The sequence below is a fragment of the Heptranchias perlo genome, chromosome 10 (genome assembly GCF_035084215.1).
Source record: "Heptranchias perlo isolate sHepPer1 chromosome 10, sHepPer1.hap1, whole genome shotgun sequence".
NCBI classification, from domain to species: Eukaryota; Metazoa; Chordata; class Chondrichthyes; order Hexanchiformes; family Hexanchidae; genus Heptranchias; species Heptranchias perlo.
The window spans coordinates 2,623,450-2,651,036 of NC_090334.1; the positions used below are offsets into that span (position 1 = coordinate 2,623,450).

At 42.7% G+C, this 27,587-nt stretch overlaps 1 protein-coding gene across 1 annotated transcript in view; it reads right to left on the minus strand.

Annotated features, from left to right (window-relative positions):
• Positions 1-27,587, minus strand: part of LOC137326393 (stAR-related lipid transfer protein 9-like) — a gene marked incomplete at its 3' end in the record, with an annotated part of 232,894 nt that overhangs the window by 39,491 nt on the left and 165,816 nt on the right. Inside the window, exons 9-16 of the mRNA XM_067991435.1 lie at positions 25,546-25,618; positions 23,264-23,331; positions 21,895-21,992; positions 14,791-14,982; positions 6,095-6,192; positions 5,160-5,237; positions 3,518-3,592; positions 2,626-2,805 (exon numbers count right to left, since the gene is read on the minus strand). Of these exons, the coding sequence (XP_067847536.1) occupies positions 2,626-2,805; positions 3,518-3,592; positions 5,160-5,237; positions 6,095-6,192; positions 14,791-14,982; positions 21,895-21,992; positions 23,264-23,331; positions 25,546-25,618 (862 nt within the window). The remainder of the gene's footprint in view (positions 1-2,625; positions 2,806-3,517; positions 3,593-5,159; positions 5,238-6,094; positions 6,193-14,790; positions 14,983-21,894; positions 21,993-23,263; positions 23,332-25,545; positions 25,619-27,587) is intronic.

Consider the following 27,587-nt stretch of genomic DNA (forward strand, 5'->3'; position numbering starts at 1 on the left):
CTTTAGATCACAAACTAGAGATTCATAAGTAGCATTCTAAAAGTCAACAAGGTTTAAAAATTGAACTCTAAGGATTCTCCACAGCAGTTAGCACATTAAGGGTTCCTTCACCACTAAGCCACAATGCAACAGGTAGGAAAAACAACATAACCCACCAACCATGGGTTAAGGCTCCGTTTGCTGCAAGGGTATCTTTCGAAACGCATTCCAGAAAGAATGGTGAGGCAGTTTGTTAAATAGCAATGAACCATAACTGGATGTCATTTGTGTTTTTACTAGTTGGTCACATTCTGGATGGTGAAAGTTCTGATCTGTAATGCACTGCCTGGAAGGGTGGAGGAAGCAGATTCAATAGTAACTTTCAATGGGGAATTAATATATACTTGAAAAGGAAAAATTTGCAGGGCTATGTGGAAAGAACAGGGGAATGGGACTAATTGGATAGTTCTTTCAAAGAGCCTGCACAGGCACAATGGGCCGAATGGTCTCCTTCTATGCTGTATGTATGATTCTATGAAGTGTCATCAATACCAAAGTAGTAAAATGAAATAAAAGCCAACCTGATTATGTGAAATCAGGTTGATGTACTCTACAGATCACCTGTGCTGTTTCCCGATGTTGCACACCTCACAACTACACTGCTGCCGACAGGCCAACAGAGCAGGACAGTTGGGAGACTGCTTATAACACAGGGAGCCTGGAGACTAGGGCAAGGGTCCTTCAGGATCCAGCCAAATGGAGATTGGTATACTAACAGCATGTGGATCTGTAAAACACACTGACCTGTTCAAATATTGATATAGCAACAGGTTATTACTTATACAGACAAAAATAACTTCTAAAGTCACGGTGAACAAACGGTGAAGACTTATCACAGCAAACTATTTAAGTTTAGCAGGCACAACACATACAAGGAAAACTGATCAGCAATAGTTTCCTTACTTACAGCTTAGGAGGTCCAATAGAAAGATAAACAAGTCAAAGAACAAGAGAAAAAGAAGAAAGGTAATTCAAAGAGGAAAAATGTGGTGGGTAACACTGTCTTCACTTTAAATGTAATGATTTTTTCAGCTATAACCTCTGACCTCTCTCCATCGCAGCCTTGCTCCCTTTCTATATTTTAACATTATGATGGTCATTGCTCTTCTGAATCTTCATCTTTCATTCCATCTAAACTTCAAACATACCAAATAAGAGTGTATTGAAATCAAAACTCACTGCACAATCTCCGACTTGAACTCATCATTTCCCTAAACTGTCTTAATTCACACAGTTTTCAAAACAGCTAGAGTTGAAATAGAAACTGTCTTCAAACTGGAAGACTACAGAGAGAGGGGTGGAATTTCTGCAGGGGTTCCCCAATCTCCAGCTTATTTGAAATGATAATGTAAGGGGATTGATGGACAGTGAAATAGACGATTCTAATCTCTGAATGTAAATTCCATTTCAGTCACCACTGATGGGATTGTGGTTTTCATTGTCAGGTGTCAAAAACAGATTACTGAAGGAAACAAGTTACCATCCACTTAAGTGTAAATCCTGGTTAACAGTGTAATGGCCTGACTACGGAGAAGTTTTGATAATCAAAGGGGCCTACTTTTACTTCAAAGAAAGGACATCCAAATAATGTAGGGACAGCCTCATGCTTCCCAATTGCTGGGATGGCTGAACCTCTATAGGAGAGGGTTGAGATACTTTGAGGGTCATCTCCCACATTATTTCTATCAGAAACTATTATTCATAAACTGCTATAAGGATTTTGAACTGTTTTTCTCTTTCTATTGTGTTGAAGCAGTTTACATATTTCGTTAAGTCTGCTTGTTTGTACTCTTGGTTTCTTGCTACTAATTATTCCGTGTATTACTTAACTTGTAAATAAGTCTATCTGCATTGGTCTGATGGCATGGTGTTTTTGCACTTTTCTGAAGAGATAGGAGAACATATTGGACATTCCACATGATCTCCAGGATAATTTCCATCTTAATTCACACAGTTTTCAAAACAGCTAGAGTTGAAATAGAAACCACAATTAAGGGTTATTTATTAAACCTATAACTCATACATTGGCACAGGTTTTGGTTTATAGGAGACTCAGTCTGTTTGTGAAGCACAAAACAAAAATTCTGGGAAAAAGCCTGAATTGAAACACTTATTAATTCCTTCAATCTTTCCTTCCTTGTGCAATATTCCGCTTTTTAAAAGCCAAGTTTGCCGTCACCTAATTAGTTCCCGATTTACCACTCTTGTCTTTCATTCTTTCCAATCTTGCTGGTGTTCCTCACTGTGAACCTTGGCTCTTCAGCTATCAAGGTCTCAATGGCATACAGTGGTAATTCACTGAAAAATTACTCTACGCAATGATATGGTGCGACTGCAAATTCTACAATTATTCACAGCTAGGATGATCACAAGGTACTTCCAAGAGATAGGACAGAACAAATAAGTATGGCAAAATCGAAAGAGTCAAACTGCACTTCCTCCTGACTGATCTACAGTAGCATAAGCACAGAAGCAGTTCACCCATCAGTCAGTAGATCTTACACAAGAGATCTTAGATAGAGAGAGAAATAAATATATATATTTTTAAAAACAGTGAATCGATCCAAAACATGCCTGAAATCTTACCCTTAGATGATAGAGAGCAACACCTGTACTTAATATATCCTCATCCACTGCTATTAAATGAGGTAACTGGGAGGCAACAATCACTCCAGTTTTCCCTCGGTTTATGTCCACATAGTATTCCTCCATGATTGCTTTTGTGTCTTTCCATCTGTCTGTCCATTCTTTGGTAAGCTGGTCTACCTGAGAGATCACAGTAATTCATGGAGCAGTATTTAAAGTAACAAATGAATCTAAGCTGCATGGGATCAACTTTTAAGCTTCATATTCATGCGGTATTATTAATACAAACAGAGATAATGACACTACTGTCCAATTTACAACTAAGGCTACAAAACAGCATAAATGAGAAATTTAATGTAATGAGTTGCAATGAATAGGAAAACATTCAGGCAATCTGGTTGCCCCCTCAATGCCTTAAGTGTCAGCCGTGGCTCAGTGGTAGGACTCTCGCCTTGGAGTCAGAAGATCCACTCCAGACACTTGAGCACATAATCCAGCTGACACTTCAATGCTGCACTGTCGGAGGTGCCGTCTTTCAGATGAGATGTTAAACAGAGTCTGCCCTCTCAGGTCGGTGTAAAAGATGACATGACACTATTCGAAGAGCAGGGGAGTTCACCCCGGTGTCCTGGACAGTACTTATCCCACAACCAACACCACTAAAACAGATCACATTGCTGTGTGTGGGACCTTGCTGTGCGCAAATTGGCTGCCACGTTTTCTACATTACAACAGTGACTACACTTCAAAAATACTTCATTGGTTGTAAAGCGTTTTGGGACGGCCTGAGGTCATGAAAGGCACTTTATAAATGCAAGTCTTTCTTTCTCTTTTATAAAATCCATCTAAAATATGTAAGTATCATTTTGTTCATACAAAGAGTATCACCAACCTTGAGTTCATTTTGAAGTAGCATTTCTGTCAGGCTTCCATCTTTCTCATCGCTTAAAGAAGGACTGGCGTTTCGCTGTAAAACACATTGCTGAAGTTCAACATTATTGATTGTTTTTGCTTTGGTGCAAAAATGACAGCTGTGCATCTGGAACATATGTTCAAATAGGATCATGGATGCCACAGTGGTGTTGGAACATTGAGGTGAGAATAATGAGTGCCATCAACACACTGCCCGCTGGGTGGTAGGTCGTGGGTTCAGACCCAAAGTTTCCCTAAATGATCACAACCGTGCTCTCATAGTGTCAGAGGGTCCTAACAAAGTCGAGGAGAGTCATCCAAGGCATTCCTGCACATCCGCTGGTCGGCTTATTGAGCAGAACTGCTCTATATCAGAAGCTTAGGAACAAGCCCATTATCTGCCTTTTCGACCAGTATAAAACAAGTTACTTCTCCCGAACAAAAAGAAAGTTAGGTGAACCTGGATTATCCCCTCTTATACCATTGAAAAACAATACATTTTCGGCATTTAAATTTCCCCAATTCTTCTCTGCCCCACACCCACCCCCAAACCAACTTGCTCTCTTCAGTGTCAGCTTGACTTAGTGTGAACTCTCGCCCCCTAGTCAAAAGGTCTCAGTGACGGTGAAGCCCTACTCCAGGACTTGAGAACCTAATCTAGGTTATCACTTCACTTCAGGGAGTGCTGCATTGTTGGAGGTGCCGTCTTCCAGTTCAGGTGGATGTGAATAATTGCATGGCACTATTCAAAGAAGGACATGGGAGTTCTCCTGGCCAACATGTATCCCTCAACCAACACCACCAAAACAGATTAATTGGTCACTTATCTAACTGCTGTTTGTGGGACCTTGCTGTGCGCAAATTGGCTGCCGCGTTTACCTACGAAACAACAGTGACTACATTTCAAAAGTAATTCAATGGCCACAAAGCGCTTTGTGAAAGGGGCTTTATAAATGCAAGTCCTTCCTTCTTTCTTGTCATGGTTATTGTCTTTATATAGCTTGGCGTGAGGGAGGAAAGCTGAACCCACCCTGGACTTGACTATTAATACGAATAGTGTCTCCATTAGGTCAATAAACCCACTGAAGTATACAGAGGAGGAAAGGGGGAGCTGTATTATGCACAACTTTCCCTACTTTTATGATGAGGTGGTCAGCTGCCATGACGCAACCTATTCGAAAAACCTATCTGAGAGAACCAACCAAGTTTACGCTCTTGTGAAGCGCCTTGGGACGTTTTACTATGTTAAAGGCACGACATAAATGCAAGTTGTTGTTACTGTGATCATAAACAAGGCTAATGCAGAGCACCAGATGACCCGGCATCAGATTTCATAATTACAGAATTGTGAGGAGAGTTATTTTTAACCCATACTTTTCAGAACTCATGTCCGTATATAAATCCCCATGGGGAGAAAACATTGATAATTAATTCATATATTTTTGGAAGATTTTAACCAAATTACAGACAAGATAGTACCTGAAATAAATGTTTAAAAATGAATTATTTTGATCAGAAGTGATTTTTAAAATGGTAGTCAGGAATGGTATTAAGTACAGCAGATGTCAACATTTAATTTTTACTTTTTACTCTATTATTGTAGGAGAGAATCCACCACTTACCAATTCAAAACTCATCAGCATGGCTTTTAATCTGTCAATCTCCTCCCGGAGTTCTCGAATCAACTTCACATTAGCATCCTGAAAAGTGTTAAGGGGACCCTTATAAGACATTGAAATGATGTCCGGTACAATTACAAAATACATTTTATACATACTGTATACAAAAAAAATTCCAATTTGGAGATACAGTAACTTGACTCATAACTGTGACTCCAATTGTTCTCTTATACAGTCTCACGCTGGGGTACCATTTCATTGGTGCTCCTACAATCCTCCGAGAATTCTGCATTTCTCAAATTCTGGCCTCTCGTGTATCCCCAATTTCCTTCATCCTAACCACTGGCAGCCATGCCTTCAGCTGTCCAAGCCCTAAGCTCTGGAATTCCCTCCCTAAATCTCTCCGCCTCTCTATCCTCTTTTCTAATGCTCCTTAAAACCTGCCTCTTTTCACCTATCCTAAAATCTCCTTATATGGCTGGGTGTTAAATTTTGTCTCATTACACTCCTGTGATTGGGAGGTTTTACTACGTTAAAGGCACGATATAAATGCAAGTTGTTGTTGGTGCTGGCCACATTTCTAGTATCTCACCCAACAGTCATTCTTCACGTGTCAGCAAACTATCAGACCAAGGGCAGCATCACAGGTAAGCCTGCTCCTATTCTCACCCACTTTCCAGCAGGGGTCACTGAATAGTGATCAGGGAGTGGCACTCGGGGCTGTCCGTTCCCCTCCATAGCTGAAGGATTGTCAAGAGCCAGCGCAATGCCCCTGACTAACCTAACATAGACATGAAGCCTTCCCGCTATGTGTGGCTTAATTCTGCACTAAACAACAAATTAACCGTTGATCCATATGGGAGAGTTGTTACTTTAAAAGTAAACAAACAGACACAGATTGAATGCAGTGGCCTGGCAAATGACTGCTAATTTCTCACCTCATTCACACGTGGTTTATTGACAATATTCTTTGCATGGGCTGCATATCTTAAGGTGCTGATGGTTTCGTTGTAACTTGTGCTTGCAGGCGAGATTGCTGCAGTCAAAAAACATAGGCTGTGATGACGATATCGTGAATCAGGAAGGAACACAAATGAAAGAACAAACCAGAGCAACACATAAATAGGAAGAAATCTGGGAAAGTGAATTGCCACAACTGTTCACAGCAGCTCATAACACAAATGGGCAGCTCCAACTTTTGGAAGTATTTTCCATTATTTCCACATTTACAATGTAAGGCAATGAATTCACTATAGCACTGATGTAGAACACAAGTCAAAGAAACAAAGCAAAAAAAACTGGTTAAGAATTTTCAAATACTGAGAAGTGTGAGATAACAATTAGAATCATGGAATGGTTACAGCACGGAAGGAGGCCATTCGGTCCATGGAGTCCGTGTCGGCTCTCTGCAAGAGCAATCCAGCAAGTCCCACTCCGCTGCCCCATCCCCAAGCCCTGCAAAAATTTTTCCCTTCAAGTACTTATCCAATTGCCTTTTGAAAGCCACGAAGAATGAATTTGCCTCCATCGCTCCCTTGGGCAGTGCATTCCAGATCAGAACCACTCGCTGTGTAAAAGAAGTATTTTCTAATGTCATCTTTGGTTCTTTTGCCAATCACCTTAAATCTGTGTCCTCTGGTTCTTGACCCACCAATGGGAACAATTTCTCTCTATCTACTCTGTCTAGACCCTTCATGATTTTGAACACCTCTATCAAATCTCCTCTCAACCTTCTCTGTTCCAAGAAGAACAACCCCAGCTTCTCCAGTCTATCCATGTAACTGAAGTCCCTCATCCTTGGAATCATTCTAGTAAATCTCTTCTGAACTCTCTCTAAGGCCTTCACATCTTTCCTGAAGTACGGTGCCCAGAACTGGACACAATACTCCAGTTGTGGCTGAACCAGTGTTTTATAAAGTTTCATCAGAACCTCCTTGTACTCTATGCCACTATTTATAAAGCCCAGGATCCCGTATACTTTCTTAACCGCTTTCTCAACGTGCCCTGCCACCTTCAACGATTTGTGCACATATACCCCCAGATCTCTCTGTTCCTGCACCCCTTTTAGAATTGTACCCTTTAATTTATATTGCCTCTCATCATTCTTCCTACCGAAATGTATCACTTCATACTTTTCCACGTTGAATTTCATCTGCCACGTGACCGCCCATTCCACCAGCCTGTCTGTGTCCTCTTGAAGTCTACCACTATTCTCCTCACTGTTCACTACCCTCCCAAGTTTTGTGTTATCTGCAAATTTTGAAATTGTGCCCTGTGCACCCAAGTCCAAGTCATTAATATATATCAACAAAAGCAATAGTCCGAGTACCGATCCCTGGGGAACACCACTGTACACCTCCCTCCAGTCTGAAAAACAACCCTTCACCACTGCTCTCTGTTTCCTATTACTTAGCTAATTCTGTATCCATGCTGCCACTGCCTTCTTTATTCCATGGGTTTCAACTTTGATGACAAGCCTACCATGCAGTACTTTATCCAACGCCTTTTCGAAGTCCATATACACCACATCAACTGCATTGCCCTCATCGACCCTCTATGTTACCTCTTCAAAAAACTCAATCAAGTTAGTTAAACACGATTTGCCTTTAACAAATCCGCGCTGACTTTCTTTATTAATCCACACTTATCCAAGTGAATGTTAATTTTGTCCCGGGTTATCGTTTCTAAACGTCTCCTCGCTACCGAGGTTAAACTGACTGGCCTGTAGTTGCTGGGTTTATCCTTACACCCTTTTTTGAACAAGAGTGTAACACCTGCAATTATCCAGTCCTCTGGCACCGCCCCCATATCTACGGGTGTTTGGAAGATTATGGCCAGTACCTCCACAATTTCCACCCTTACTTCCCTCAGCAACCTCATCCGGACCAGGTGACTTATCTAATTTAAGTACAGCTATAGCCTTTCTCGTACCTCTTCTTTATCAATTTTTAGCCCATCCAGTATCTCAACTACCTCTTCACTTAGTGACTTTGGCAGCATCTTCTTCCTTGGTAAAGACAGATGCAAAGTACTCATTTAGTACCTCAGCCATGCCCTCTGCCTCCATGCGCAGATCTTTTTGGTCCCTAATTGGTCTGACCCCTCCTCTTACTACCCGTTTACTGTTTATATGCCTATAGAAGACTTATGGATTCCCTTTTATGTTGGTCACCAGTCTATTCTCCTACTCTCTCTTTGCCCCTCTTATTTCCTTTCTTGCCTCCCCTCTGAACTTTCTATATTGTGCCTGGTTCTCACTTGTGTTATCAACCTGACATTTGTCACATGCCCCTTTTTTCTGCTTCATCTTTCTATCTCTTTTGTCATCCAGGGAGCCCTGGCTTTAGTTGACCTATCTTTCCCGCTCGTGGGAATGTACCTTGTCTGTACCCGAAACATCTCCTCTTTAAAAGCCACCCACTGTTCAATTACAGTTTTGCCTGCCAATCTTTGTTTCCAATTTACCCGGGCCAGATCCATTCTCATCCCATTGGAATTGGCCCTTCTCCAATTGAGTATTATTACTTCATTGTAGTCCTTGTCCTTTTCCATAACTAATCTAAACCTTATGATACTATGATCGTTGTTCCCTAAATGTTTCCCCACTGACACTTGCTCCACTTGGCTCACCTCATTCCCCAGAAACAGTTCCAGCAATGCCTCCTTCCTCAATGGGCCAGAAACGTACTGGTCAAGAAAGTTCTCCTGAACACACTTCAAAAATTCCTCCTCATCTTTGCCCTTTACACTATTACTATCCCAGTCTATATTAGGATAGTTGAAATCCCTCATTATCACTACTCTATGGCTCTTGCAGCTCTCCGTAATTTCCCTGCAAATTTGCTCCTCGAAATCCTTCCCACGAGTTGGTGGCCTATAGAATACCCCCAGTAGTTTAATGGCACCTCTATTGTTTCTTAACTCTCCTTAATCAATACTGCCACACCCCTCCTTTCTTTCCTTCTCTATCTTTCCTGAACACCTTGGATCCAGGAATATTTAGTACCCAATCCTGCCCTTTTTTGAGCCAGTTCTCCGTTATCGGCACAACATTATATTCCCATTTGTGCCTGCAGCTCACCAACTTTGTTCACCACGTTTTGTGCGATTACACACATGCACTGTAAACCAGTCTTAGACTTGTATTCTCTCTGTCTGATCCCACCTAATACTGTATTATTTCTTACTCTAGTGCTATCTGTCTCTCCCAATCCTTTATATACCTTGTTTCTCCTTTCCAATGCTACAGCCTGGTGCCCAACCCCTGCCAAATTAGATTAAACCCTCCCCCACAAGGACATTGGTCCCAGCTCTGTTGAGGTGCAATCTGTCTGGCCTGTACAGGTTCCACCTCCCCCAGAACTGATCCCACTGCCCCAGGAATCCAAAGCCCTTCCTCTTGCACAATATCTCCAGCTAAGCATTCATCTGCCCTATCCTCCTAACATAAGAACATAAGAAATAGGAGCAGGAGTAGGCCAATCGGCCCCTCGAGCCTGCTCCGCCATTCAATAAGATCATGGCTGATCTGATCCTAATCTCAAATCTAAATTCATGTCCAATTTCCTGCCCGCTCCCCGTAACCCCTAATTCCCTTTACTTCTAGGAAACTGTCGATTTCTGTTTTAAATTTATTTAATGATGTCGCTTCCACAGCTTCCTGGGGCAGCAAATTCCAGACACTATACTCACTCCTTCAGTGAGTATTTCTATACTCACGAGCACGTGGCACTAGGAGTAATCCAGAGATTACTACCTTTGAGGTCCTGCTTATTAATCTCTTTCCTAACTCCCCAAACTATTCCTGCAGGACTGCATCTCTCATTCCACCTATGTCGTTGGTACCGATATGGACCACGACCTCTGACTGTTCACCTTCCCCCTTCAGAATGTTCTGCAGCCGCTTAGTGACATCCTTGACCCTGGCACCAGGGAGGCAACATCCCATCCTGGAATCACATCTGCAGCCGCAGAAACACTTGTCTGTTCCCCTAACTATTGAATTAATCTCGAAAAATGTATTGCTACTTTACATGTTACACTAATTCATTAAAATCTTTTAAAAATATATTGGTAATGCGTCGGCACTTAGAATAAATAACTTATAAATTTGATCTATCCTTGGTCTCCTCCTATTTCTCATCTACAGGATGCCCCTCGGCGACATCATCCGAAAACTCGTCAGGTTCCACATGAACGCTGACGACACACAGCTCTACCTCACCACCACCTCCCTCGACCCATCCAGTGCCTCTGATTAGTAACGCTGCTTGTCTGACATCCAGTACTGGATGAGCAGAAATTTCCTCCAACTAAATATTGTCTTCTGTCCCTGCCACAAACTCTGTTTCCGAGCAATCGATTTCCTCTCCCTGACCACTGTCTCATGTTGAACCAGACTGTTCACAACCTCAGCATTCTATTTGAGCCTATGAGCTTCTGACCCCATATCCTCTCCATCACCCAGACCACCTACTTCCACCTGCCTGGGCCCTTAGCTCTGGAATTCCCTTCCTAAACCTCTCCGCCTCTCCACTTCTCTCTCCTCCTTTAAGACACTCCTTAAAACCTACCTCTTGGACCAAGCTTTTGGTCACCTGTCCTAATATCTCCTTATGTGGCTCGGTCTCAAATTTTGATAATTGCTCCTGTGAAGTACCTTGGGATGTTTTACTACGTTAAAGGCGCTATATAAATGCAAGTTGATGTTGTTGTTGTGCATCTGATTTCCACTATAACATACTGCAAATGAAAAGTTTGAAATAATGCAGTTAAACGTTTTTACGATTGTAATACTGGACACAGTGTCCCAGTACATGTTTGTGCTTCTTTTCATGAGCCAAGTGCGAAATAGTCCCAGTCACTTGATGCCAAAATCAGCACTTGCCTGTCACTAGTTCACAGGATGCTGACAATCTAAAAGTGCAAATAATCTGGGCTAATACAGGCTGATTAACTCCTTCCTGTTATTGTGTTTGGGTGAAGTTCGAGCAGGGACAACAGATTTATTTGTTTGTGTGTTTTTTTTGTTAGTTCTCACTGCAGCCACCCACCACCACATGTCTGCCTTCAATCAGAATAGGGAATTCAAAATCAGCACAGGATTAAAAACTCGGCCTCCTCCTGATATCCCCACCATCACAGAAGCCAGTCTTCAGCCAATTCTATTCACTCTGTGTGATATCAAGAAACAGCTGAGTGCACTGGATAGGGGAAAGGCTATGGGCCCCCGACAATATCCTGGCTTGTGCCTGAAGACTTGTGCTCCAGAACTAGCCGCGCCTCTAGCCAAGCTGTTCCAGTACAGCTAAACACTGGCATCTACCCGACAATGTGGAATATTGTCCAGGTATGTCCTGAACACAAAAAGCAGGACAAATCCAATCCGGCCAATTACCCCCCCATCAGTCTACTCTCAATCATCAGCAAAGTGATGGAAGGTGTCGTCGACAGTGCTATCAAGCGGCACTTACTCACCAATAACCTGCTCACCAATGCTCAGTTTGGGTTCCGCCAGGACCACTCGGCTCCAGACCTCATTACAGCCTTGGTCCAAACATGGACAAAAGAGCTGAATTCCAGAGGTGAGGTGAGAGTCACTGCCCTTGACATCAAGGCAGCATTTAACCGAGTGTGGCACCAAGGAGCCCGAGTAAAATTGAAGTCAATGGGAATCAGGGGGAAAACTCTCCAGTGGCTGGAGTCATACCTAGCATAAAGGAAGATGGTAGTGGTTGTTGGAGGCCAATCATCTCAGCCCCAGGACATGGCTGCAGGAGTTCCTCAGGGCAGTGTCCTGGGCCAAACCATCTTCAGCTGCTTCATCAATGACCTTCCCTCCATCATCAGGTCAGAATTGGGGATGTTTGCTGATGATTGCACAGTGTTCAGTTCCATTTGCAACCCCTCAGATAATGAAGCAGTCCGTACCCGCATGCAGCAAGACCTGGGCAACATCCAGGCTTGGGCTGATAAGTGACAAGTAACATTTGCGCCAGACAAGTGCCAGGCAATGACCATCTCCAACAAGACAGAGTCTAATCACCTCCTCGTGACATTCAACAGCATTACCATCGCCAAATCCCCGACCATCAACATCCTGGGGGTCACCATTGACCAAAAACTTAACTGGACCAGCCACATCAATACTGTGGCTACAACAGCAGGTCAGAGGCTGGGTATTCTGCAGCGAATGACTCACCTCCCGACTCCCCAAGCCTTTCCACCAACTTCAAGGCATAAGTCAAGAGTGTGATGGAATACTCTCCAGTTGCTTGGATGAGTGCAGCTCCAACAATACTCAAGAAGCTCGACACCATCCAGGACAAAGCAGCCCGCTTGATTGGCACACCATCCACTAACTTAAACATTCACTCCCTCCACCACCAGCACACCATGGCTGAAGTGTGTACCATCCACAGGATGCACTGCAGCAACTCCCCAAGGCTTCTTCGACAGCACCTCCAAACCTGCGACCTCTATCACCCAGAAGGACAAGGGCAGCAGGCACATGGGAACAACACCACCTGCACCTTCCCCTCCAAGTCACACACCATCCTGACATGGAAATATATCGCCGTTCCTTCATCGTCACTGGGTCAAAATCCAGGAACTCCCTACCTAACAGCATTGTGGGAGAACCTTCACCACACAGACTGCAGCGGTTCAAGAAGGCGGCTCACCACCACCTTCTCAAGGGCAATTAGGGATGGGCAATAAATGCCGGCCTCGCCAGCGATGCCCGCATTCCATGAATGAATTAACAAAAGCACTGGACTATGTTGGACATACTTTGCACAATCACCATCAACACCACAAGGTTACTGGGCAAAAAAAGAGAAACTCCTGTGGGTGAAAGCAGTTTTGCCTATTCTTCCAACCCGAGATACATTGTAATATACTCCACCTAGTGGCCCGGACAAGACCTGGTGAAGCATGTCCACTAGCTCCCTCCAATTTTATTCAGAATTCATGAACGATGAGGAGGCACGCTAGCTGGTTGTGTGATGGGGGCCGTGAGAAATGGACTGGAACTATTGGATGACCAAGAGAGGCATTAGGACTATATGGGAACAGGCTACTCCTAATGGTAGGGCCCACATGGATGTAGATGGTGTGTAATTCAAGGGTGAGAAAACAATGCAGGAAAGGGGAGGGAAGGAAAAAAAGAGGAATGTAACAGTTAGGTAGTGCAATACAGTATTTGGGAGGGATGGAGGATGACACTTAATGTTGGCTTCCAATCTCAGCCTCATCAAGGGCAGGTTGTCCCAGAGAGTGGGGATATTCTCCAACATAGTAACATTGGCAGCTCCCTCCTTGGAACTCCGGGGAATGGTGCATTGCTTGGAGAACTCTTGGAGAGGGGAATTTTTTTTTTAAATATACAATGAAACCTTTAAATTAGGGACACCTAAGGGACTTGCATCAGGTGCCCTTTATTTGCAGGTGTCCTTATTTTCAAAATGGTCGTTGTATATACAGTAAACCAGATGAGCCAAATATCCCAGGATTGGCTGTATCTCCTGCGGCGCTCCTTTTTTTCACCCTCACCTGGGATCTTGCCTAATTCTGGAGCCCTGCCAGCGGGATGTGATTTCAGTTCATTTTCTGTTTGTTGGGTATCCCAGTTCATTGCCATCCTGGTGGCCTTTTCCATTGAGGGAGGGATGCGCTGATTCTGGGATCTGCTACGTTGGCAGCCTACATAGGGCGAGGTGGCTGCTGTTGGGCTGGAATGCCTGGGAGATCCCAGCCAAATTGAGGGTGGGTGATTAATCTCCTGTAGACCTCAGTCCGGGACCAAATCCCTCCGTGTACTGCTTCTGCTAATGTTTGACGTGCTGTGGGGGTGGGCAGGGGGCTGTTAGCAGCTTATCAGTACCTGATATACTGGTGGAGTGAGATGTGGTGTTGCCTGGTGCAGTTTCCAGCTTTTGGGGAATGGGGAATTCTTTACCCAACATCCATAGTGGCAGAGAAACTGCTCTATCCCTGGGATAGAGCGCGGAAGCATTCAATCCCCGGGTTAGAGCCGTGTAAACATTGAATCCCAAACATAGTGCGGTGCAAATATTCAATCCCAAACATAGTGCGGTGCAAATATTCAATCCCCGGGATAGAGCCGCGTAAACGTTCAATCCCCGGGATAGAGCCGCGTAAACGTTCAATCCCTGGGATAGAGCCATTCGAACATTCACTCCTGGGTATAAAGCCGCTCAAACATTCAATCCAGGTGGAAAGCCTCTATTGATGCTGAGTAAAGAAATCCCCATTCCACAAAAGCCATTTCTTTCATCCGCTAATGCCTCGCGCTGACCCACGTGCCCCATGTTTCAAGTTGTAAATGGATTTGGTGCATTGAAGGCTGTCTGTAGTTCGCAATTTGCGATTGTCCGTGGTTTCAAGGTGCACCTTTAATCTGTTACAATGAAAGTTATTCGGGACTGTCAATAAGAGCCTGTTTTTTGCAGGTGTCCATTTGTACAGGTTTCACTGTATACAAAAGTGGAGATAAAAAGATTTCACACCGAGGATTTCTTGAAATATTATGTACTGTTCAAACCTTGTTAGCCAATTAAATTAAAAGCTCATTTTGTTATCAGTTGTTTTTTGAAAAGACGAAGATACTCACTTGCAATCATGATGGTTTTAGAGTTCCCTCCAAGGCTGTCCTTGAGAAGCCAAGTGAGGACAGAATCACGGTAAGGAATATAACAATGGCGTCTGCTGCTTCCCGAATATATGCTGGAATGGCTTCCAGTGTCTCCTTCACTCAGTACACTATTTATACTCTGGCAGCTGCTGGACATCTGGGAATTTTGTGCTACATAATTAAAAACAAAATGCACAAATTGAGGTGTATTTACTTGAACATGAATCAGCATCTTGTGATTTTCTTACATTGAAGAAAATAAACCTCATGTTGTCAGAACATCTTAAATGCACTTTGCTGCCTCACACAACAGATTACTTTGGAATGCAGTGACTATTAATGCAGGAAAATGCAGCGGCCATTCTGCCCCCACAAATAGTGACAAAATGAATGAGCAGTTGATCTGGTTTCGGGTGATATTCGCTGAGGGAGGAATGTCAGCCTGGACAGGGAAAAACTCTCTGCTTTTCTTCAAGGATTACCATTCTATGCTGAACAAGATCTTGGTTTATGAAATAGGAGCAGGAGTAGGCCATACGGCCCCTCGAGCCTGCTCCACCATTCAATATCACGGTTGATCGTCAACCTCAATTCCACTTTCCTGCCCGATCCCCATATCCCTTGAAGTCCAAAAATCTATCGATCTCAGTCTTGAATATACTTAACGACTTAGCATCCACAGCCCTCTGTCTCACTTAAAGAATGGCCAATGCAGCTCTCGGTCAGTACTGCACTGGAATGCTAGACCATGGATCGAAGCTCTGGTGTAGAGCTTGAATCCATCACCTGATCCAGAGGTGACAACTGAGTCACTGACTCACCAGCAGTATCGATTGAAAGTAATTTTCTATTTAAAACACAAATATACATTTCACATCTAAAGTCTCTATTTAGGTTAGAACAAAACCTTCTCGATGGAACAAACTTTTGTTTGTTTATAATGTTTATTGGACACAGAATTTCATGGTAATAAAACATTTTTTGATAAATAAGCTGTGACAACATAGTTAATCCTTCAGTGCAATCATCACATAACAGAGTGCGCTGGTAACTACGACACAGAAAATGGCCAGAAAACCAAATGAGACCCTATGACAGCCTGGATAGTTATATTACCCCCACCGGTTAACTTATTTCAAGGCAATAATCTAATCAAGAGGTTGAGAAGGTGGTTGGAAATCATTCTCGCTTGCTTGGATGTGATCTGAATCCCTTGATTAGATTACTGCTTTGTAACGACTTAAAGATATTAGTTGCTTCAAAATTTACTTGACTTACTCACTTTCACCTCTTCCAACAGTCTCTGAACAAATTGTAAATAAGGGTGTGATTTAAACAGTCAGAACTTAACGTCAGAATGACAGTTTGTGCTTAATCACAATGTGGGTGAACTTCCTCACCGTTTTCAGCGTATAACAGTGCGTGGCATTTTGTTTAGTGAGGAAATTCAGGTGCAAATCATTCCCACTTGCGTGGAATTTCCTTACGCTTTTTGAATCGTCCTGCGATCCATTGGCCAAGTTCTCGCTGGCCTCATCTACATATTTTGGAGCAAGAGTCAATGGCGTAGCAGCTGCATGTTTCATGGGTTTGCGCTACTAATGCACTTTGGGTGACTCAGACTGGGGGGGGGGGGGGGTGCAGAGGGACAGCAGGGAGGCGGAGGCTCAGGCTGAGGGTCAGGGGCTCAGCAGTGTCCAGGATCAGCTAGTACAGGCAGAAGTGAGGAGTTACTGACACCGAAGAGTCTGGACATTTTGAATACAGATTTCTGCAGCTGGGAAACATTTTTTTTTACAAGTGTCTATTTTGTGCTATTCTGCCGACACACACCTGGACTTGCTTCTCGGAGGGTCAGACCGCCAGCAGATTTTCAGAGTCCCTTTAACCAGAGGGCAGCATGAAGGGTTAGTTGTGGAAGTGTTGCTTTAAGAGGGTGAAGAGTGGGCTGCTGCCCAGGATGGACAAGGAAGAAAAGGAGAGAGTGCCCAGTGTGCTACATTGCCAGCCCTGGTGTAATTGTTGAACCTTTTCTGGCATTGTTGTGCAGTCCGGGGGAGGGGGGTCTGAAAGAGTTGGCACAGTGCCAATGCTACCTCCATCCAGACAGCATGAGTTACATTTCTGGGTGGCACCCAAAAACTGTTATAGGAACACAGGAACAGGAGTAGGCCGTTCAGCTCCTCGTGCCTGCTCCGCCATTTGATACCCATACACAGGAGACTGTGTCCAATGTCCTGAAGGGGGACTTGGAGGTCTGAATCAGCGAAGCTCTGTGTTGTTCTTCTCTGGCTTGGTGCCATGTCTTGCTGCCCTCTGGGTCCAGGCTGTACCTGCACAGTCATAATTCTGTACAACAAATATTGCTGAGGCATTCAGTGAAGTTATTAGAGAGTAAAGTGAAGGAGCCAAACACTCTTTCCTTACCCGTTAGCTCCCATGGCTACTGCTAAAGAGTGCAGGCAGAGCTGACTTTTTAAAGACTGCACTGGAGTTTCCAGGTAGTTCAACTGCTTGCACCCATTTTACACCAATGACCACCAATGAGAATGCAAATGAGCAGACCCAGGAAACCCATGTGTAACTCCCACTGCAGGCCATTGGGAGGTGCAATTTTAAAAATTTTTTAAAAAGGGGCAACTGTGGTGTAACCCATTTCGAGGAAATTCTAGACCAACATATTGTGATGGGTTTGACCACATCAGTGCAATTAAACGCTGAAATTATATCCTTAAAATATGAGACCAAAAGTAACCTAATGTCAAAGAGAGAGTCTCACCAGTGCACATGTAGAAAATAGTTATTAAGAGTTATGATTTGGGCTCTTCATTTTTAGTTTCAACTTAACCCCCTGGAATTTAAATAAATTGGCGATGTCCCTTCTTGTTGATATCCAGTATGTTGGTGTGAATATTCATCACCATGTGACTCCCTCTTCTTTCACTGGGTTTCAAATAATGATGACAATAACTTCTATTTGCAACATCTTTTCCATTAAGTTCTTATCTTGTGTTTTGTTCATCTGTGAATAAACATTAGCAGGAAAAAGATTGTGGGAGTGTTTCTTTCCACTGATATTAGGCATCAGAGAAAAGATTGCAACCCTTTCGCTCCTGAGCGATTACATGCAGGTGAGCAAATTATGTCATTTGAAGCATAGCTTTAAGAACATTAGAACATAAGAAATAAGAGGAGTAGGCCGTACGGCCTCTCGAGCCTGCTCCGCCATTCAATAAGATCTTCGACCTCAACTCCACTTTCCTGCGCAATCCCCATATCCCTTGATTACCCTTACAGTCCAGAAATCTATCGATCTCAGCCTTGAATATACTCAATGACTCAGCATCCACAGCCCTCTGGGGTAGAGAATTCCAAAAATTCACAACCCTCTGAATGAAGAAATTCCTCCTCATCTCAGTCTTAAATGGCTGACCCCTCATCCTGAGACAAAGTCCCCTAGTTCTAGACTCTTCAGCCAAGGGACACAATCTCTCAGCATCGACCCTATTAAGCCCCCTCAGAATCTTATATGTTTCAATGGGATCACCTCTCATTTTTCTAAACTTCAGAGAGTATAGGCCCATTCTACTCAATCTCTTCTCATAGGACAACCCTCTCATCCCTGGAATCAATCCAGTGAACCTTCATTGCACTGCCTCTAAGGCAAGTATATCCTTCCTTAGACAAGGAGACCAAAAATGTACACAGTCCTCCAGGTGGGGTCTCACCAAAGCCCGGTACAATAGTAGTAAGACTTCCTTACTCTTGTACTCCAATCCCCTTGCAATAAAGGCCAACATGCTATTTGCCTTTCTAATTGCTGACTGTACTGCATGCTAACTTTTTGTGTTTCTTGTACGACGACACCCAAATCTTTCTGAACACCAACATTTAATAGTTTCTCACCATTTAAAAAATATTCTGTTTTTCTATTCTTCCTACCAAAGTGAATAACCTCACATTTCCCCACATTATACTCCATCTGCCACCTTCTTGCCCACTCACTAAACCTGTCTATATCCCTTTGCAGACTCTTTGTGTCCTCCTCACAGCTTACTTTCCCACCAACCTTTCTATCGTCAGCAAACTTGGATACATTACACTCGGTCCCTTCATCTAAGTCATTAATATAGATTGTAAATAGCTGAGGCCCAAGCACCGATCCCTGTGGCACCCCACTAGTAACAGCCTGCCAACCTGAAATGACCCGTTTATCCCTACTCTCTGTTTTCTGTCCGTTAACCAATCCTCTATCCATGCTAATATGTTACCCCAACCCCATGAGCCCTTATCTTGTGCAACAACCTTTTATGTGGCACCTTATCGAATGCCTTTTGAAAATCCAAATATACTACATCCACTGGTTCACCTTTATCTACCCTGCTAGTTACATCCCCAAAAAACTCTAATAAATTTATCAAACACTATTTCCCTTTCATAAAACCATAAACTGCCTAATCATATTATGATTTTCTAAATGCCGTGTTGCCACTTCCTTAATAATGGGTTCCAGCATTTTCCCGACGACTGATGTCAGGCTAACTGGCCTATAGTTCCCTGTTTTCTCTCTCCCTCCTTTCTTGAATAGTGCTGTTACATTTGTTACCTTCCAATCTGCTGGGACCGTTCGAAAATCTAGGGAATTTTGGAAGATCACAACCAATGCATCCACTAACTCTTTTAGAGCCCTAGGATGTAGGCCGTCAGGTCCAAGGGATTTATCAGCTTTTAGTCCCATTAGTTTCTCAAGTACTTTTTCTCTACTGATATTAATTACTTTAAGTTCCTCACTCCCATTAGCCCCTTGGTTCCCCACTATTTCTGGTATGTTTTTAGTGTCTTCTACTGTGAAGACTGATACAAAATATTTGTTTAATGTCTCTGCCATTTCCTTATTCACCATTATAATTTCTCCTGTCTCAGCCCCCAAGGGACCCACGTTTACTTTTGCTAATCTCTTCCTTTTTACATACTTGTAGAAGCTCTTACAATCCATTTTTATATTACTTGCTAGTTTACTTTCATATTCTATTTTCTCCCTTATCATCAATTTTTTGGTCATCCGTTGCTGGTTTCTAAAACTCTCCCAATCCTCAGGCTTATTACTATTCTTGGCAACATTATAATCCTCTTCTTTTAATCGAATACTATCTGTAACTTCTTTAGTTAGCCACGGATGGATCACATTTCTCAACTGAATGGATATTCGTTGAGAATTTTGAAATATTTCTTTAAATGTTTGCCATTGCTTATCTTTGTCGTCATATCCTTTAATCTAATTTCCCAATCTACCTCAGCCCACTCGCCCCTCATACCTATGTAATTGGCGTTGTTTAAGTTTAAGACTCTAGTTTCGGACTTCATTTATGTCAGCAGATTATGTTTTGCTGATTCTGATGAGTACTTACTCCACCATCGAGTGCCAATCTTTCAACCCCTATCCCCTGAAATTCTCTTCCAAAATTACTTCACCTTGCTACTTACTCCCTCAAAAGCCTGTTTGTGGGATCTTGCTGTGCACAAATTGCTGCTGCATTTCCTACATTACAACAGTGACTACACTTCAAAAAAAAGTTCTTAATTGGCTGTAAAGCATTTTGTGATGTCCTGAGGTCGTGAAAGGTGCTATATAAATTCAAGTCTTTCTTTTTCTTTCTATGCAAATGGCAGTTGTTATACTCCACCCTCCTTCCTTTAATGGGTTTATGTCTTGGTTGAGTCACTATACAGTTGTGTATTACTGAAGATGCAGCATCCAGTTTTGTCAGCCTGCAGCAGCTTTAATTCAAAACCAAACATATATTAATCTTCAAAATTCTAGTTTGCAGCTTTCTTTTTAGCAAAAATAACCACCAGTTCTTATTCATAACATTTCACTCTACGAAAAGGTTCACATTAAGAAAACAGAATGGTGTGTTGAATTATTAGCACAAAGAAGGGATTATTATAGTGTCTTAAAATCCCTTCAGAGTTGGAAGTTCTTAAAGTGACAACATGTTGCTAATTGGTATCTGAATATTTCTCTCTCTAGTTTTATTTAGCACATCAATGTGAAATTTGTTTTCATTGTTCTAAAGTTGGATGATGGACAGTACAAACCAACTGTTAGTACTTATGCAATCCAGAGGTTGCTGAAAAAAATGAAACAATTGGCAAGCTCTTGTCAGCAGAAAAAGGTTCAAACAACAATGTGTAACTACGGAAAATGCCGGCTTCTTCCTATTCAGGCTTAAGTTCTACTTTTCTCAGTCTCTTTGTGATTATGCACTCTCCCTAAACAAGAGCTTGCAGACAAACTCTGGTCAGGTTTCTACTTGGTCATCAGCCGACTGGAGGTACAGGAGTGTGGCCTGAGGAGCTCAGATTTTCCCCATCACCTCTGGGGAAATATCTTGTCCCCCACTCACCTCATTCCCTCATCCAGGGATCAGGCTGAGAATTTGTTGTGTGGGAAATCCTGGATATCCAACCATCCCACGACGCACTGAGATGATGCACTGCCAAGGTGTCAGCTGTGGCTCAGTGGTAGCACTCTCGCCTCTGAGTCAGAAGGTCCCACTCCAGAGGCTTGAGCACATAATCCAGGCTGACATTTCAGTGCAGTTCTGAGGGAGTGCTGCACTGTCGAAGGTGCCGTCTTTCAAATGAGACATTAAACTGCCCTCTCAGGTGGATGTAAAATACGGCACTATTTGAAGAAGAGCAGGGGAGCTCTCCCTGCTGTCCTGGCCAATATTTATCCCTCAAGCAACACCTAAAAACAGGTCATAATCACATTGCTGTCTATGGAACCTTGCTGTGCACAAATTGGCTGCCACATTTCCTACATTACAACAGTGACTACACTTCAAAAGTATGTCATTGGCTGTAAAGCAATTTGGGACTTCCTGAGGTTGTGAGAGAAGCTATATAAATCCAAGTTCTTTCTTCCATTTTCTTTCAAGAATATTCTCTTTCTTCTTTTTGACCATATACTTATGGTAAAAATCTTAATATAAAATCACAAGTAGTTCTAATTTTAAGAAGTGTTAGAGTACAAGTACCTGAAAATGATAGATTTAAAGGTTTGCTGCAACATCTCACCTAAAGTGGAGATGACTATTCCCAGAGTAACCAGCGATTTGTTAATATTTGATCCTTCTGTGATCCTGTCCTTGCAGTAATTTGGATCTGCTCTCTCACTGTAAAACATCAATTGAGTTAAAGAGAAATAAACAGAGTCCTTTGTGACTCGTACTGAACAATTCCTTAGTATTTTTTCACGTTGTAGCTAAGCCAGTAGAGGGCATAATTACATTGCTTTATTATTAAAACTTTCACTGTGTACTCATGTTTGTTTGTCAGAACTGTGGACTAAGGAATGTTTGATTCCACATTCACCCGATGATGAGGATGGCCTATTGTGAAGCGTAATACTCCAGACGTCCGACAATGCATCATTAGTAATCGTTCTGCCCTTCAGACACTTGAATATAGTTAAACGTTATTTATTTAGCTTTGTATCCTTTTGACAGAGAAGTTATTTTACAATACGCAAAATAAGTGTGTAAATGTTTTGACTCTCACCCGACTGTCTTTCTTTCTCATCTACCTCAAATGTCTGACGGTTACTTTGTGGACCCCAGCTCCAGGATACAGACGTTTCAGCAGCACTGCACTTTGTTTGAGATGGGAGCTGGAGTGCAGGGGGTAGGGTTAGAGAGTGATCTAGTGTTATCCACAAAAATCTACTGGATTGCTTTGGAAAAAGTGACCAGATTGTGCCGCAAGTGTTTGCCTGCGGTGCACTGGTAAACAGTCCTGAAGGAGAAACACGATCATCAGTTACTCTGAGACGTCTGTGAATTGTAACTGGTTAGAGTTCTAAATATGGGCTGTAAGGTTGGGTTAATGTGTGCGAGTTTTGCTCAGTTATCTTCAGGGTCAAGTAGAATGTTACTTTATTTGAAGGTTTACCTATGACTTTTAGCCTCCTTCTTGAGTTTAAGTGAATTGACAGGGCATGCTCTGGAGGTACAGACTTGCAGGTCTAAGTGGGCTTTTTAAGTTAACACTTTCTTAAATCATTCATTCAAGAAAATGACTTTCTTTTGATCTATCTCCCTTAGTTTCCTTTAACCTTTAGAAAGTTCTTGCTTCAACCATTACAATGACCATTCCAGCCGCAGCTCCTGCACGTGTGATTAATGCTGCCGACAGAGCATTTAAACTGCCGACACTAAGGCAATTCCATGACAAGCACAATAAGAGGCCAAGATAGACCAATGCCATATTCAGATCTGGTTTGCTCCTCAACCCACTTACAAACAGATAGGATCGACCATTCCACCTCACAGTCCATCTGCTGCATGGGTCACCATTTGTGCAAATGTTAATCAGTGCTGGGACTCAAAGTGATGAGGATTATTATATTATTCATCTTTTGTAAAATACAAAATTCCCAAGGACTCACCTGCCTGCCAAATCAACAAGGTTGATTTTGCTAACTATCTCTGATGGAAGGTTATTCTCCAATATTGCCTAAAATACAGAAAGGGAACTATATTAATGTACATTATCAAATACATTCACTTAATATTTAGAGTGGAAGTTAAAAGTTACACTTTGTAACTTCTTCCTGTATCTTCAATTTTTTTTTAACTTGGTCATATTTGCCATACAGATTTGCAAATGTATCAGTGCAAAGGAAATGCATACAAAGGAACAGGAATAGGCCATTCAGCCCCTCGAGCCTGTTCCACCATTCAATTAGATCATGGCTGATCTGTATCTTAACTCCACTTATCTTAACTCCGCCTATGCTCCATATCCCTTAATACCCTTGCCTAATAAAAATCTATCAATCTCAGTCTTGAAAGTTCCAATTGACCCCCAGCCTCTACAGCGTTTTTGGGGTGGGGGAGGGGGAAAAAAGAGAGTGCTCAAGATTTTCACTCCCCTTTGTGTGAAGAAATGCTTCCTGATTTCACCCCTAAACAGTCTAGTTCTAATTTTAAGATTATGCCTCCTTGTTCTGGACTCTCCCACCAGAGGAAACAGTTTCTCCATATCTACCCTATAGAATCATTTTATCATTTTTAACACATACACCTTTACTGAAGGCCTAAAGGTGAGCAATAGTGCAAGATTGTTGATAAATTGCAACCCACAAGCATAACATACCATGCATTTTACTTTATTTTTAACAGAATATTAGAACATTTCACTCTCCACCAGAACAGAACTTCAATCCCCATCTCAAGCAGGATTTGTACTGGGGTCAACAAGTTCCCGTTTGGTTGCTGCAACAAGGGAATAAAGAAAGGAAAACCAACCCAGAGGTGGAAAGAATCCCTTTTTACACACCACTCACCACCTTTTCCTGGTGACAATTAAGAGGTAGCACTGATGCCACCAGTGGGAGATGCCCCTAGAGTGGGTATGAGCATAGATTTGGGACCTAATGATTAGTGACAATAGAACAAACAAATTACCAAAGTATAGGTTTTTGTAAAGTAACAAAAGCAAGAATCAGTTATTGATTTTCTCGTTCATAAATAAAGGTTTGAAAAAAGTGAAAATGTGCTTTTTAAATGATGAGACAAGTATATAGAGGTGACAGGGAGCCTAGCCACGTGGGGTCAGAGGGTGATAGAACATGAGTAACCTGTGATCACCACATAGCAAGTTCCTGATCTTGGCAGGGATGTATAGGGAGCAAACCAGTGCAAGTCAGGCATTTCCCCACAAGGAGGGAGAGGAAAATCAGAGTCTGCGGAGGGTGCCGGCGCCACTTCCAGCTTTCCTGGGGACACCCTAGTTTTGGGTGCCCTGTGGGCAGGTACAGCAGAAAGGGAACCAGGAGGGCTGGGTACACCCCCTCCAGCCTCATTTGAGTACAATCACTGGCCCTGTGCCTATTGGAGGGGGTGCAGCACAGGTTCACCAGAACAATACTGGGTCTAAAAGGGTTAAATTATGAGGACAGGTTGTATGGACTAGGCTTGTAATCCCTTGAATATAGAAGATTAAGGGATGATCTAATCGAGGTGTTTAATATGATTAAAGGATTTGATAGGCTATATAGAGAGAAACATTTTCCTCTGGTGGGGGAATCCATAACAAGGGGGCATAATCTTAAAATTAGAGCTTGGCCGCTCAGGGGTGATGTCAGGAAGCACTTCTTCACACAAAGGGGAGTGGAAATCTGGAACTCTCCCTCAAAAAGCTGTTGAAGCTCGTGGTCAATTGAAAATTTCACAACTGAGATTGATAGATTTTTGTTAGATGAGGATGCTAAGGGATCTGGAACAAAGGCGGGTAAGTGGAGTTAAGCTACAGATCAGCCATGATCTAACTGAATGGCGGAATAGGCTCGAGGGGCTGAATGGCCTCCTCCTCTTCCTATGTTCCTAAACACAAGGCTGTCAAATACAATACACAGTAAAGGTGTAATTATAGTTTTCTGTGACCGATTTTGGACTTGAATGGTGATTTAACAATGAATAGTTTATTACATAGAAACAAGTTCTTGTTAAGAGTGTTTCTCGTGTGTGAGGAGCAGTCTGCTAACACAATCTCAGTCCAATGGCCTGAAGGGGCACAATTTGAAACAAGAACAAGGTAACAATAGTTGCTGAAGGGATAATATTTGAGCAGCCGTACTTGCTTTTGAATCAGTTTGTTACGTAAACTGCTGAGAGAATAAATTAAAGCAGACAGATTGAAACACAATAAATAGAACATTTTGCGAACCTGAGTATAACGGATGGTAAAGATAGCATGGGAACGGCTGCTGGCATCATGAATGTGGGTAGCAGCAGTGATTCTAAAACAGAAGCACACAACAAATGGATGAAAAGGAACTTAATTTAATTTAAAATAAAAGCAACATTAGATATCAACCTTTTCTGGCTTCTAATAGGAATTTGTTTTGAATCTTAGATCATTTAAAATAAATTCCAAAGGACATGCAAGACCATTTCATAGAAGCATAGAATCAAACAGCACAGGAGGCGGCCACTTGGCCCATCGTGCCTGTGCCGGCTCTTTGAAAGAGCTATCCAATTAGTCCCACTCCCTTGCTCTTCCCCAACGACCAGCAAATTTTTTCCCTTCAAGTATTTATCCAATTCCCTTTTGAAAGTTACTACTGAATCTGCTTCCACCACCCCTTCAGGGAACACATTCCAGATCAGAACAACTCACAGCGTAAAAAAAATTCTCCTCTCCCCTCTGGTTCTTCTGCCAATTATTTTAAACTGTGTCGCTGGTTACCGACCCTTCTGCCACTTGAAACAGTTTCTCCCCATCTACTTTATCAAAACCCTTCATGATTTTGAACCTCTATTAAACCTCCCCTTAACCTTCTCCGCTATAAGGAGAACAACCCCAGCTTCTCCAATCTTTCCACATAACTGAAGTCCCTCATCCCTGGCACCACACTAATAAATCTCCTCTGCACCCTCTCTAAGTCCCTGACATGTAAAAAAACACTTCCTGTATATTAGAAAACAATGTGCAACATCAGTAAGTATTTTATTCATTTGGCATGTTTGTGATGTGAGATTGCCATAGATTTCAGTATGATACTGAACCAAAAAAAGGAAGCTTGAGGACAGTTTAAAGGAGTCCCAAATGATTCAGTGAGTGAATACACAATATGACGTGGTACTGAATCACACGGACCAGGCAAGTCATAGGTTTGATCCCTGGTCTGTGCCGAGATGTCTGACCTCAGACAGGGTGGGGGCAGAGTCTGCTGTAACTGGTATCAGGGCCCGAGCTGGAGACAGCGAATCAGACAAGGTTTCCACTCCCGATTACTATCGAGTGACCGTTGGATTGTGCACACTTGGGTGTTGGGATTGGATAGGATCAGGCTCGGTTCAGCTTGTCAAAATAGCCTGCCATCGCTCACATGTGAAGAGCAAGTTCTTGGGCGGGCCAGAGATTGGAGGGCCGCTGACACCTCCACTACCATTCCCCAGCAAGGGTCTTTAGAAGAGGAAGGAGAAAAACCACATTTTATGAAATCACAAGGCAGGCTTGGATTAAGAAGGCCGTTAGGCAATTTGATATCAACCCTAACGTCCTCCTATTATAGCAACTATCTGTTTCTTAATTGAGTCCAGCGTCCCAGCCTGATGGGCAGTCCAGTGGCACAACTTGCTGGAGCTCCGGAGCACTGCACCATGGAATATGTCCTCTGAACCCAGAGAGGCTGTTCACCCCTTCAGCCAGGAATAATATATGGACAGTATAGTGGGAGCTGTGGCTCAATGGTAGCAAGAAATGAGATGTGAGAACATATCTTTTACCTTCCTTCCCCCTCCACTTCCCTCTTGGCGTGAAGCATCCTTCAGGTTAGACTTGGAACAGGCCAAGCACAACACAGAGCACTATCAAGTTAACATCTTCAAAATGGCTTCCCACTACTGCACTGAGATGATTAACCAACATTCGACCTTTCTGACTTTTCCAATGAGCAGAGAACTGGCACCTGTTACTCAAGTACTGGGGGAGGTTTTATGATGTAGGACTAACAGTGCTGTTATAATGCTCTATAATGTACCATCAATGTAGAAACACATGTATTCCTGGCATCAGTGGCACATTATCAGGGCCACTGACAGTGACTAAAGTAAATTCTGTTTTTATGACATGGTTTTATCCGTGACGACTGAATAAGTCAAAATTCTGTTTTTATTTTGTAGGGTTACAGGTTTTTCTGGGAGTTTTACCAATGTTTTGGGGATGATATTCTGCAATTCCATCCATTAGTTCATGAAGATCAG